The sequence below is a fragment of the Aquila chrysaetos genome, chromosome Z (assembly GCF_900496995.4).
Source record: "Aquila chrysaetos chrysaetos chromosome Z, bAquChr1.4, whole genome shotgun sequence".
Classification (NCBI taxonomy): domain Eukaryota; kingdom Metazoa; phylum Chordata; class Aves; order Accipitriformes; family Accipitridae; genus Aquila; species Aquila chrysaetos.
Window position 1 is genome coordinate 76,178,156 of NC_044030.1, and position 13,648 is coordinate 76,191,803.

General features: G+C 57.8%; 1 protein-coding gene across 1 annotated transcript; it reads right to left on the reverse strand.

The window, feature by feature from the left end:
- Nucleotides 1–601: 601 nt before the first annotated feature.
- LOC115337056 (gamma-secretase subunit Aph-1b-like) lies at nt 602–11,864 on the reverse strand. The gene is made up of 7 exons (XM_030005041.2): nt 11,652–11,864; nt 4,502–4,672; nt 2,938–3,011; nt 2,646–2,768; nt 2,167–2,294; nt 1,779–1,902; nt 602–1,539 (listed from the first exon to the last, which is right to left on the reverse strand). Exons 1-7 carry the CDS (start codon nt 11,762–11,764, stop codon nt 1,502–1,504), a joined length of 771 nt encoding a protein of 256 aa, XP_029860901.1. The 5' UTR covers nt 11,765–11,864; the 3' UTR covers nt 602–1,501.
- Nucleotides 11,865–13,648: the final 1,784 nt, after the last annotated feature.

Below are 13,648 nucleotides of genomic sequence, written 5' to 3' on the forward strand. Positions count from 1 at the left end.
CGGCAGAAGACAGCATCGGCCTCCATGCCCCGGGCACAGCTCCAGAGCAAGCAGCGCAGGGCTCCTTGCACACCCCAGCCCTGCCCTCCATCACTCTGGGACTTCTTCCTCCTCTTATTTGTGCAAAGCATTGGAACAACATAGCTGCAGCTTGTTAGGGCTGGGGAAAGGCAGAGCTGAAGGTGGCAGAGCCACCGCTTCCTTGCTGGCCAGTCCCCACCCAGCTCCCCTCCACCTCTACCGTAGCTGGAGTGATCCTAGATCCATGGCTGCCTCCCACCTTTCCTGGTGGCTCCAGTGCAGCTGGAGGCAAGCCCCAGGGTGCTCTATGGCCATGCCAAAACCAAGAGAAACGGGCCAGGTCCGGGAGAGGGGAGGAACCTGCAGGTCTCCAGCTCAGCAGCCTCCACCCCAAAGCAATAAAACTAGAGCCCAGTCTGTTAGGATCGACAGAGAAAGAGCAAGACCTCCAGGCAACTGGGGTCTGCAACAGCTAGATCCTCCCCACCTAGTCACACCAGCACAAGCCACTGCCACCACTGCTGCAGAGTGCTTGCACCCTCCTCATGAGAGCAGTGCTGCTGACCGCACACAGCCCTGCTTGTCTGTGATACTTTTTATTGGTATAAAAGCCCACTGTGGATAAAACGGCCTTCTCAGCCCTGAGCCCGATGGCAGTTTCTCCGTCACAGCCCTGTGGCACAGCATCAGGGCTGGTGCCCCCCTGAAAATCCATCTCCAAGTGCAGGAGAGGGCAATGATCCATGAGAATGGCCCCTTGAACCCCCTTCCCAAGCTGTGCCGGCACCAGCTGCGGGGCTGCATCTCCTCCAGAGCTCTCCACCTCCCTCCATGTCCGCTGGGCCCTTTGGGTACCATCTTTTCCCTGTCCTGGGTCCTGTCGGTCCCCTCGGGTCCCCCAGCACCATCCTCCCTGCACCAGGATGCTGGCTCACTGCAGCGACTGCAGTCCAGCGCTGGGGCCACGGCTCCCAGGGCAGCAAGGCTGGGCAACGAGGCGGAGAAAGTAGCACCACAGCAGTCAGCCCCGACCCCGAGCACAGCAGCACTTTGCAAAGCCGCTTCCTCCACCCTGTGGTGAGGAGGCAATGCGGGCCCCCGCCTGGCACAGGGGATGGCATATCTTCTGCAGCGGGGGGAGAAGCGATGGGTTTCTTTGGGCTCAGGCCTCCGGCAGTCCAAGGTAGCATCCTTCCCAGGCAGGCTAACTGGAGCTCAGCTCATGACAGGGCCAGCAAAGCCAGGTCCCCCAAAACTGAGCTGTTCTCCAGGGGCTCCCAAAGGGCCGTTGGAGCAAGCCAGCCCCAGCCATACGGGTTGGCTGGCTGCCACAGCTGGACCCCAGCGCCTGCCCCACCAGGACTGGCCAGGGTCCCCCAGTCCAGGAGAAAAGATATTGCAGAGAAGTTGACAGCCACTCTTGCTGCCAGTATGGAGGGGAGGGCTGGGGTGGCTGCGGACAGGAACATCCCACAGGGTCTCAGGATCGCGGCTGGGGACTGGCTCCACTCCGTAGACCTGCGGGCACCAAGAGGAGAGGAGGTAGTTTTCACCAGACTCCTTACCCCATCCACTTCTACCAGGAGAGGCAACAACCAGACCACAACCCCAAAACCCAGCTTCTCCTCCAGTCTGGCAGCCAAGGGGATGATGACCTTGTTCCAGCCCTGGGGACACCCTCTCCCCATCCCAGCACCGGTCCTGGTACCCAGAGGGACCCACAGGGTCCCCCATCCCCTTTATGGAACAGGACTTACAGAGCAGGAAGCGCCACAGGTTCTGGGCAGATCCCCCTGAGAGCAGGTAAGCCCAGGCAGCGGCAGCAGCCATCAGCAGGTAGGAGGGCACTAGGCTGCCCACGTACAGGGGGTTGCAAAACGTCTGGAGAGAGAGTGGGGAGAGGAGAGGGGTGAGCAGGCAGAAGACAGGGACAGGATGGGTGGCAGCACCACCACCTCGATGAGCAGAACAGGACAGGGGACACCAGCTCCAGAATTTGGTTTGTGAAGGACCAGCTGCAAGTCCCCCAAACGCAAGCACTTTGCTAGTGCCAAAGGCTGTTCCCCCCCGACACGGGGACCAGTATGCACCACAGCCATCCCCAAATATAGGTCCCAGCACGGAGCTCTGCTCCCAGCTACTCACCGAGCCGGAAACAGCGAGGTGCATGACGACAACCGCCATGATCTCCCACCAGCGCCGATGCTCACATCCATGGAAGAATAGGATCCCCCAGAAGGTGTGAAGGAAAATCAGCACCATGGTCATAAAAGCTGCAGGGAGCGGCAGAAGGGTGTCACCAAGGAACCACCTGCCCTGACCTGGCCTGCAGGCTCACGGAGGGATGGAGAGGAGCTGGGAAAGGGGAGTAGGGTCACTGCTGGGCCAGACTGGGAGGTGCTAGCACAGACCCCAAGTGTGGGAGGGATGGAGAAGAGGAACAGGGAGGGTCACGGGGGACAGAAAGAAGGTTGGCACAGAGAGGTGACAGGCGACTGTAAGGGGCCTAGATGCGTAGAGGGTGCAGCATGGAGGGGATAGCATGGAGGGGAGACTCCAGCCGCCCTGTGTCTGCCACCTCTGTGGTGGGGCAGAGACATGAGCGAAGGGTGCTGGTCACTCACCTGAGGTCAGGAAGTAGAGCTGCGAGTCCCCATGGATGCCCACAATGCCAGGCCCTAACGCGTCTGCCAGGAGGTTGATCATGGAGAAGGCGCCACTCATGAGGCCAAAGCCCACGCCAGCCACTGCCAGGACAGGGACACCATCAGGTCCTGAGCCTCCCAGGGCCACCCCAGGCATCTCCCAGCCAGCTTCGGCATGAGAAACCTCCCTTTCCCCCAGCACCATGCCCACCCCTGCCTGGGCTTTCCCTTCGCCCCTTGGTTGGGGTGCCCCACTCTGTGCGGCACTCACCATATGCCATTTGCTGGATGGAAATGGGGGAGCAGCCGTCCTCGCTGAGGGCCACCAGCCCCTCGATGGCCTTCCTGTGGGGTGAGAGCATGCTGGAGCCCGGCACAGCCCGACCACCTCCTGAGGCACGGTGCAGCACCGGGATGGAGCAGACGGGACTGGGGTCTCACTCTGCACCATCCCACCCTCCTGGTAACCTCCGCATCACCGAGCTGCAACACCCACCATGGAGAGCATCCGCGTGACCACCCTGAACCACCAGACAAACGACGCATGTGAAAACCATGCGAAACCACATCAGAAAGATTTTCCTCAGAGGGATGTGAGTGCCAGCCAGCCCCACAGAGCAGGGCTGAGGTGAGCAGAACATCGGGTGCGAAGCAAGCAGCACCCCCGCGTGGAAAACATCCCCAGTGCAGGCGTGGGAGGTGCATGCCGGGAGGGTGTACCTGATCTCCGCATTTATACTCTTAGAAGATGCTGAAAAAAAACGGAGGGTGTGCAGAAAGAACTCAAAGAGCTAGAAAAATTCTGTGGGGCAGAAACTGGGAGAGGGGGGCTCCATAATTTTTAGCAGCTAGAGGTATGGCAGGTGAGGAGGACACCAGACGGCTCCTCAACCCGGGGAGGACAGCAACGCTTGCAACCGGAGATCCACAGAGCAAAAGAAATGCAGTGGTTTGTGTTAGAGGCTGCTCCGCGGAGCTCTGCTACCCTCTGCCTGCCCACCTCCGGCAGTGCCCTGCGGCAGGGAGCGGTGCGAGCCTCCACACCCAGCCCCGGCCAGCCTTCCCCCAGACCCTCGCCAAAGACCAAGCCACCTGACGCCAGCATTGCCGCCCCTTGTCTGCCTGCCCAGCCCCAGCACAGCGTCCATCTGTCCGAACGCAGGACAAGGTGCAGCGTGTGCTTGCCCGGCAGGCAGCATAAGCCCCCACGCTCCGGGCCGGCGGCACCAGGGAGGCCGAGAGCTGCTGAGGCTGCGCCAAGACTTTGCCCTGGGCTGGCCAGGGCACCGAGGACAGGGCTAGTGGCGATGTGCCACCCCACAGAGCCCCAAAACTACCTTCAGGCTGTGCCCGCTCACATAAAACCGTCCCTAAGAAAGGAACAAGACTTGCTAGGAGGCGAGGGCAGATCCCAAACCCTCGTCTGCCCACCCCATGGCAAAGTGGGCATTTCCCAGTGCCTGGTGTCCCCCCCTGGCATCCCCCCAAGCTGCGGGAGCACTGCTGGTGCTAGTCATGAGGGCAGAGAGGATGTAACATGTCCTACAGCAGCCCAAACCCACAGCCTACCTGTCCCGAATTCAGGGAGATGCTACCAGCGACCTCAGCCCTGGGACCTCCAGCCCTTAGGGCTGCTCTGCTCCACCACCCTGAGACCCACTTGAGGTCAACATATCGACACAGGTACCATCCACACACTCCGAGCAAGGATTGAGGTGGCTTGGTGCCACACATGGCATCCCACCCACCCTAGGAGCTCCCAGCCAGAATCTGGCACCTGCCACAGCCAGGAGGACCATCCAGCGGTGCTCGAGCAGGGTGGGAGATGCCCTTACCTGAGGAGCTTGTAGTAGAGGAAGCGGAAGGCCTCCTGCAGCAGCACAGAGAACATCACCCCAAATATCAAGAGCCCCTTCTGCAATGGCTCATCCTGGGGGTTGCTGGCTTTAACCGCAATAAACCAGATGAGGGAGGAGAGCAGCAGCGACACCAGCCAGAAGAAAGCCCTGCAAGAGAGAAAGTGCCTGCTGGCACCAGTGCTGTGCCGGGACCAGTGCTGGTGCCATGCCTGTGCCCGTTGGCACTACACCTGCAACCCTCTATGTTGGTACTGCCACTGGCAGCTGTACCCCAGCCTTCCCCACTCTCCTACCAGTACCAGCACCGTTCTGGTAACAGTGCTGGGCAGGTAGTGCCCGTACTGGTACCGCTGCTGCACCTGCACTCCTCCTCCACTGGTAACCAGAACTGGCACCAGTGCCCCAGCTGTGCCCACACCAGCACCAGTACCAGGCACATATCCATGCCAGTACCAGTTCCAGTACCATATCCTACTGATCCCACAGTGGTACTGGTACCAGTGCTCCACTGATCCCATGCTGTTACCAATACCAGTGTCCATCCCATCATGCCCAAGACATGGGGTGCCCACAATGGTACCAGTACAATACCAGTACTGGTGCCCCTGTTGTGCAAAGAATGGCACCAGTACAAGTACCAGTACCAGTACTGGTGCCCCTGTCATGCCCACAATGGTACCACTACAAGTTCTCATACTCCTGCTGTACCTGCAATTGTACCAGCACAAGTAGGCATACTGGTGCCCATGTCACTGTCACAGGGGTATGAGGACCAGGACTAGTGCTCCTGCCATGACCGTGAGCACCAGTATGGGTACTGGTGTCCCTAACGTATCCATGGCTGCACCAGTAAGAGAAACAATATTGGTGCCCCTGTCATCCAAGCAACAGCACCACTCTGAGTACTGGTATGGGTGCCCCTGTGGTACCCACAATGGTACTGGTACTGGTCCCCACATTGTGCCTCTGCCAGTACCAGTCACATCTCTGTGACACCCATGCTGGTAACAGCGCCCCTGTCATGCTCACACCAGTACCAGTGCCTCATCAAACCTATACTGGTGCCAGCACCCTTGTCACGCCCATACCGGTGCCAGCACCGGCACTGGTGCCAGCGCTCCTGTCACACCCATACTGGTTAGAGAGCCTCATCATGCCCACACTGGTACCAGCACCCGTCATGTCCATACTGGTACCAGGGCTTCATCACACCCATACTGGTACTAACACTGGCACGGGTAGCAGCACCCCTATCATGCTCATGCCAGTACCAGTAGTGGAACTGGTAGCAGTGCCCCTGTAATGCCCATACCGGTACAAGCACAGGCACTGGAAGCAGTGCTCCTGTCCCACCCATACTGACAGGACCGCTCCTTTCAACCCCTGACTGGTAAAAGCGTCCCTATCATGACCATACTGGTGCCAGCTCCACATCATGCCCATACTGGTACCAGGACCAGCAATGTTACCAGCACCCTGACAGACCCATACTGGTATCAGCACTGGCACTGGTACCAGTGATCCTGTCACGCCCATACTGCTACCAGTAGCAACACTGCCACAGTCCCAGTACTCCTGTCACACCCATACTGGTACCTGCACCAGCACTGGTGCCAGTGCTCCTATCATGCCCATATCAGTACCAGCACCAGCAGTGGTACCAGCAATCCTTTCACACCCATACTGATACCAGCAATTGCACTAGTACCAGCGCTTCTGTCATGCCGTTACCAGCACCGGCACTGGTGCCAGCACCCCTGTCACGCCCATGCTGGTACCAGCACTGGCACTGCTACCAGTGCTCCTGTCACACCCATGCTGGTACCAGCACCGGCACTGCTACCAATGCTCCTGTCACACCCATACTGGTACCACCTCTGGTACTGAAAGCAGCACCCCTGTCACACCCATACCAGTACCAGCACAGGCACTGGTACCAGTGCCCCTGTCACACCCATACTGCTACCAGCACTGGCACTGGTACCAACGCCCCTGTCATGCCTACACCAGTACCAGTACTGGCACTGGTATCAGCATCCCTGTCACTCCCATATGGGTACCAGCATCTCATCACACCCATACTGGCTACAGTGCCCCTATCACACCCATACCAATACCAGCACCCACACTGATACCAGCACCCCTGTCACTTCCATACTGGTACCAGCACTGGCACTGGCACCAGCGCCCCTGTCACACCAATAATTGTAGCGGTGCCCCTGTCATGCTGTCGTGGCTTAACTCCAGCCAGCCATGAAGCACCACACAGACACTCACTCACTCCCCGCCCATCCAGTGGGATGGGGGGGAGAATCAGAAAAAAAAAGGTAAAACTCATGGGTTGACATAAGACCAGCTTAATAGAACAGAAAAGAATAATAATAATAATAATAATAATAATAATAATAATAATAATAATAGCAATAATAAATTACAATAGTAATAATAATAAAAGGATTGGTATATACAAGTGATGCACAATGCAATTGCTCAGCACCTGCTGATCGACACTCCGTTAGTCCCTCAGTGGCGATTCCCCGAAGCCCCAGTTCCCCCAGTTGATGTACTAGGCATGGTGTCACATGGTATGGAATACCACATTGGCCAGTTTGGGTCAGCTGCCTTGGCTGTGCCCCCTCTCAACTCCTTGTGCCTCTCCAGCCTTCTTGCTGGCTGGGCATGAGAAGCTGAAAAATCCTTGACTTAGTGAAACACCACTTCGCAACAACTTAAAACATCAGTGTGTTATCAACATTCTTCGCAGACAGAACCCAGAACATAGCACTATACCAGCTAAAAGGAAGAAAATTAACTCTATCTCAGCCAAATCCAGGACACAGCTCCATACTGGTGCCAGCGTGTCATCACACCCATACCAGTACCAGCACTTGTGCTAGTAACCATGCCCTGTCACGCCCATACCAGTACCAGCACCGGCACTGGTACCAGTGCCCCTATCACAGCCATACCGGTACCAGCACTGGCACTGCTACCAGTACCCATTTCAGGCCCACACCAGTGTCAGCACAGCCACTGGCACCAGTGTCCTTGTCACACCCATACTGGTACCAGCGTCCCTGTCACACCCATACTGCTACCAATGCCTCATCACGCCCATACTGGTACCAGCATGGGCACTGGCTACAGTGCCCCTGTCATCCTGATACCAGTACCAGCAATGGCACTTGTGTGCCTGTCACACCCATACTGGTACCAGCATCTTAGAATCATAGAATCATAGAATCATTTAGGTTGGAAAAGACCTTCAAGATCATCGAGTCCAACCATCAGCCATGTCCACTAAACCATGTCCTGAAGTACCCCGTCTACTTGCTTTTTGAATACCTCCAGGGATGGTGACTCAACCACTTCCCTGGGCGGCCTATTCCAATGTCTGACAACTCTCTCAGTAAAAAAAATTTTCCTAATATCTAACCTAAATCTCCCTTGCCTCAACTTGAGGCCATTTCCTCTTGTCCTATTTCCAGCCACCTGACAGAAGAGACCAACACCCACCTCACTACAACCTCCTTTCAGGTAGTTGTAGAGCGTGATAAGGTCTCCCCTCAGCCTCCTTTTCTCCAGACTAAACAGCCCCAGCTCCCTCAGCCGCTCCTCACAAGACTTGTGCTCCAGGCCCCTCACCAGCTTGGTTGCCCTTCTCTGGACACGCTCCAGCACCTCCACGGCTTTCCTGCAGTGAGGGTCCCAAAACTGAACACAGTACTCGAGGTGCGGCCTCACCAGTGCCGAGTACAGGGGAACAACCACCTCCCTGCTCCTGCTGGCCACACTATTTCTGATACGGGCCAGGATGCCGTTGGCCTTCTTGGCCACCTGGGCACACTGCTGGCTCATATTGAGCTGGCTGTCAACCAGCACCCCCAGGTCTTTCTCTGCCCGGCAGCTTTCCAGCCACTCTTCCCCAAGCCTGTAGCGCTGCGTGGGGTTGTTGTGACCCAAGTGCAGGACCCGGCACTTGACCTTGTTGAACCTCATACAGTTGGCCTCGGCCCATCGATCCAGCCTGTCCAGATCCCTCTGTAGAGCCTTCCTATCCTCGAGCAGATCAACCCTCCTGCTCAACTTGGTGTCGTCTGTGAACTTACTGAGGGTGCACTCGATTCCCTCGTCCAAATCATTGATAAAGATATTAAAGAGAACTGGCCCCAAAACTGAGCCCTGGGGAACACCACTTGTGACTGGCCGCCAACTGGATTTAACTCCATTCACCACAACCCTCTGAGCTCATCCATCCAGCCAGTTTTTCATGCAGCGAAGAGTATGCTTGTCCAAGCCATGAGACGCCAGCTTCTCAAGGAGTATGCCACGAGAGACAGTGTCAAAGCCCTTGCTGAAGTCAAGGAAGATAACACCCACAGCCTTTCCCTCATCCACTAGGTGGGTCACCTGGTCATGGAAGGAGATCAGGTTGGTCAAGCAGGACCTGCCTTTCGTAAACCCATGCTGACTGGGCCTGATCCCCTTCTTATCCTGGACTTGCCACGTGAGTGCTCTCAAGACAAACCGTTCCATAATCTTCCCTGGTACCGAGGTCAGGCTGACAGGCCTGTAGTTCCCCGGATCCTCCCTCCGACCCTTCTTGTAAATGGGAGTCACATTGGCAAGCCTCCAGTCCTCTGGGACCTCCCCTGTTGACCAGGATAGCTGATAGATGATGGAAAGTGGCTTGGCAAGGACCTCTGCCAGTTCCCTCAGTACTCTTGGATGGATCCCATCGGGACCCAGAGATCTGTGAGTGTCCAGATGGTGTAGTAGGTCACTAACTGTTTCCTCCTGGATTAAGGGGGATATGTTCCGCTCTTCATCCGTACCTTCCAGCTCAGGGGGTGGAGTACCCTGAGGATAACTGGTGTCCCTATTAAAGACTGAGGCAAAGAAGGCATTAAGTACCTCGGCCTTTTCCTCATCTCTGGTTGCTACTGTTCCCTTGTCACACCCCTACTGGTAACAATGCCTGTGTCACACCCATACACCTAACAGTTCTCCTGTCACACCCATACTGGTTCAAGCGCCGTCACTGCTACCAGAGCCCCTCTCACACCTGTACCAATACCAGCACCAGCACTGGGACCAGCACCCTTGTCACGCCCGTAGTGGTACCAGCACTGGAACTTGTACAAGCACCCGTCACACCCATACCGGTAGCAGCATCTCATCACACCAAGCCTGTACAGTGCCCCTGTCATGCCCATACTGCTACCAGCGCTGGCTCTGGTACCAGCGATCCTGTCACACCCTTAGTGGCACCAGCACCTCATGAGACCCATACTGGTACCAGCACCCCTGTCACACCCATAACATTACCAGCATTGGCACCAGTAACAGTGCCTGTCATGCCCATACCAGTACCAGCACAGGAACTGGTACCAGCACCCGTCATACCCCTACTGATACCAGTGTTCCTACCATGCTGAAACTGCTACCAGCGCCTCATCACACCCATGCCAGTACAAGAACTTGCACTTGTAGCAGCGCCCATGTCATGCCCATACCAGTAGCAGCACTGGCACTGGTGCCAGCACTCGTCACACCCATGCCAGTACCAGTACTGGCACTGCTACCAGTGGTCCTGTCACACCCATACTGGTACCAGCTTCAGTACCGCAAGCAGCGTCCCTATCACAACCATACCAGTACCAGCACAGGCACTGATACCAGCGCTCCTGTCACGTCCACACCAGTACCGGCACCGGCACAGGTACCAGAGCCCTGTCACACCCACACTGCTACTAGCACCAACACTGGAACCAGTGCGCCATCACACCCACACCGGTAGTAGCACCAGCACTGGTACCAGCACCCTTTCACACCCATACTGCTACCAGCACCTCACCATACCCATACTGGTAACAGCATCCCTGTCACACCCACACCGGTACCAGCACCAGCACTGCTACCAGCACCCCTGTCACACCCACACCGGTACCAGCACCGGCACTGGTACCAGTGCTCCTCTCACACCCACACCGGTACCAGCACCGGCACTGGTGCCAGCACCCCTGTCACACCCACACCGGTACCAGCACCGGCACTGGTGCCAGCACCCCTGTCACACCCACACTGGTACCAGCACCGGCACTGCTACCAGCACCCCTGTCACACCCACACCGGTACCAGCACCCGCACTGGTACCAGTGCTCCTGTCACACCCATACCAGTACTAGCACCTGCACTGGTACCAGCACCCCTGTCACTCCCATAGTGGTACCAGCACTGGCACTGGTACTACCACCTCGTCACACCCATACTGGTACCAGCACCGACACCAGCACCAGTGTCCCTGTCACACCCATACCAGTACCAGTACCCTTGTCACACCCACACTGGTACCAGCACCAGCACTGGTACTACCACCTCTGTCACACCCATTCCAGTACCAGCACCGACACCAGCACCAGCATCCCTGTCACGCCCATACTGGTACCAGCACCGGCACTGCTACCAGCACCCCTGTCACACCCATAATGGTACCAGCACTGGCACTGGTACCAGCACCCCTGTCGCACCCATACCAGTACCAGCACCAGCACTGGTACTACCACCCCTGTCACGCCCATACTGGTACCAGCACCGGCACTGCTACCAGCACCCCTGTCACACCCACACCGGTACCAGCACCGGCACTGGTACCAGCACCCTTTCACACCCATACCCGGTACCAGCACCGGCACTGGTACTACCACCCCTGTCACGCCCATACTGGTACCAGCACCGGCACTGATACCAGCACCCCTGTCACACCCACACCGGTACCAGCACCCGCACTGGTACCAGTGCTCCTGTCACACCCATACCAGTACCAGCACCCGCACTGGTACCAGCACCCCTGCCGCTCCCATAGTGGTACCAGCACCGGCTGTGGTACTACCACCCCTGTCATGCCCATACTGGTACCCAGCACCGGCACCAGCACCAGTGTCCCTGTCACGCCCATACTGGTACCACCACCGGCACTCGTACCAGCGCCCCGTCACGCCCATACCGGTACCAGCACCGACAGTGCTGTCACACCAGTACCGGTACCTGCACCAGTGCCCCTATCACGCCCACAGCAGTAGCCGCGATGGCACTCGTGCCCCTCCGGCGCTGGAGCGGGACTGACCCGGCGATGAGGATGATGATGCGTAGCGGGTCGTGGGCGATAGTGAAGAGGAAGAGGCCGAGCGCCGGCCCGAAGGCGATGAAGGTGCACCCGAAGAAGACGGCGAGCGTCATAGCGGCGGGACCCGGGACCCGGGACCGGGGACAGGACCCGCAGGCACCCACCGCACCGGACCGCACCGGACCGCACCGGACCGGACCGCCTCCTCGGTCCCCCCCCTTCCCCCCCACTCTCCCGCCCTTCCGGGTCCGCCTGACGTCACGCGCCACCTGCGCGCGCCGCCGCCGCCGCCGCCGGAATTGGCGCACTGGGGCGGGGCCGTCGAGTCGTTGCGGGGCGGGGCCGGGGCCTGTCACGTGGGGGGCACGGCCTGCGGTGGGGGTTGGGCGGCGCCGGCGGGGGGGGGGGGGGGGGGGGAATGGGGCCTGTCCCGGGGGGCACCAGGTCCTGCGGGAGGGGTGGCAGCCGGCACTGGGGGCGGCACGGCCCGCGCCGGGGGGGGGCTTGGTCCTGTCACCGGGGGGACTCGGCCCGCCACGGGCTGGCGCCCGGCCCTGTGACGGAAGGACGAGGCCTGTAGCCAGGGGAGCGTGGGTCTGTCACCGCTGCCCTCACAGGGTCCAGGCAGCTGGGGGGGTCCCCCGCTGCCCCTCGGGACCTGGGCCCAGCCCAGGGTGCCGGCGGTTGGGTGGGGGGTGCTGATGCTTTGCATAGAGCCTGGAGTTGAAAGACTCCATTGTATTTTGTAGCGCTTAATTTGTGCTGGCTTGAGCGTCTTTGAATCTTCTGGGATGTGAGAAGACCTCGAGGTTTCACAGAATCATAGAATCATTTAGGTTGGAAAGACCTTTAAGATCATCAGGTCCAACCGTCAACCATGCCCGCTAAACCATGTCCTGAAGTGCCTTGTCTACACGTGTTTTGAACACCTCCAGGGATGGTGACTCAACCACTTCCCTGGGCAGCCTATTCCAATGTCTGACAACTCTCTCAGGAAAGAAATTTTTCCTAATATCCAATCTAAACCTCCTCTGGCGCAACTCGAGGCCATTTCCTCTCATCCTATCACTAGTTACTTGGTAGAAGAGACTGACCCCCACCTCAGTACAACCTCCTTTCAGGCAGTTGTAGAGAGCGGTAAGGTCTCCCCTCAGCCTCCTCTTCTCCAGACTAAACAGCCCCAGCTCCCTCAGCCGCTCCTCACAAGACCTGTGCTCCAGGCCCCTCACCAGCTTGGTTGCCCTTCTCTGGACACGCTCCAGCACCTCCATGGCTTTCCCGTAGCGAGGGGCCCAAAACTGAACACGGGACTCGAGGTGCGGCCTCACCAGTGCCGAATACAGGGGAACAACCACCTCCCTGCTCCTGCTGGCCACACTATTTCTGATACGGGCCAGGATGCCGTTGGCCTTCTTGGCCACCTGGGCACACTGCTGGCTCATATTCAGCCGGCTGTTGACCAGCACCCCCAGGTCTTTCTCTGCCGGGCAGCTTTCCAGCCACTCTTCCCCAAGCCTGTAGCGCTGCGTGGGGTTGTTGTGACCCAAGGGCAGGACCCGGCACTTGACCTTGTTGAACCTCATACAGTTGGCCTCGGCCCATCGATCCAGCCTGTCCAGATCCCTCTGTAGAGCAAACAGTATGCACAAATAGATAACAAGCCTTAAGTTCTGTTGAGCTTTGTGATTAAAACTTGCCAGGACCAGCTAACTACGAAGAAGAGATGAACCACCTGAGATGACCCACATTGCACATGCCTTAAGAGAGAGTTCAATTAGCGGACACCAAGAAAATTACCACCAGAGGGTTTCAAAGACCCCAAAAGACCACCAACCCATTTAATAGTAAGTGCCCCAAACATCGGACACTATGTAAATGATTTCTGGGAAATACCATGAATATGTAAGACAATTCCAGGAAATATAATTAATATGTATATATTAGAACAATATAAGCTTTGCTTGCTGTAGGTAACTGTGTGCATGTTGGGAGGAACG

Coding starts and splice junctions, on each gene's coding strand:
- LOC115337056 (XM_030005041.2), bottom strand. CDS start 11,764: ATGACGCTCGCCGTCTTCTTCGGGTGCACCTTCATCGCCTTCGGGCCG. Junction 3,012..4,501: donor CTCTACTACAAGCTCCTCAG/GTAAGGGCATCT, acceptor CTCACCCCACAG/GAAGGCCATCGAGGGGCTGG. Junction 1,903..2,166: donor ACCTCGCTGTTTCCGGCTCG/GTGAGTAGCTGG, acceptor CTCTCTCTCCAG/ACGTTTTGCAACCCCCTGTA.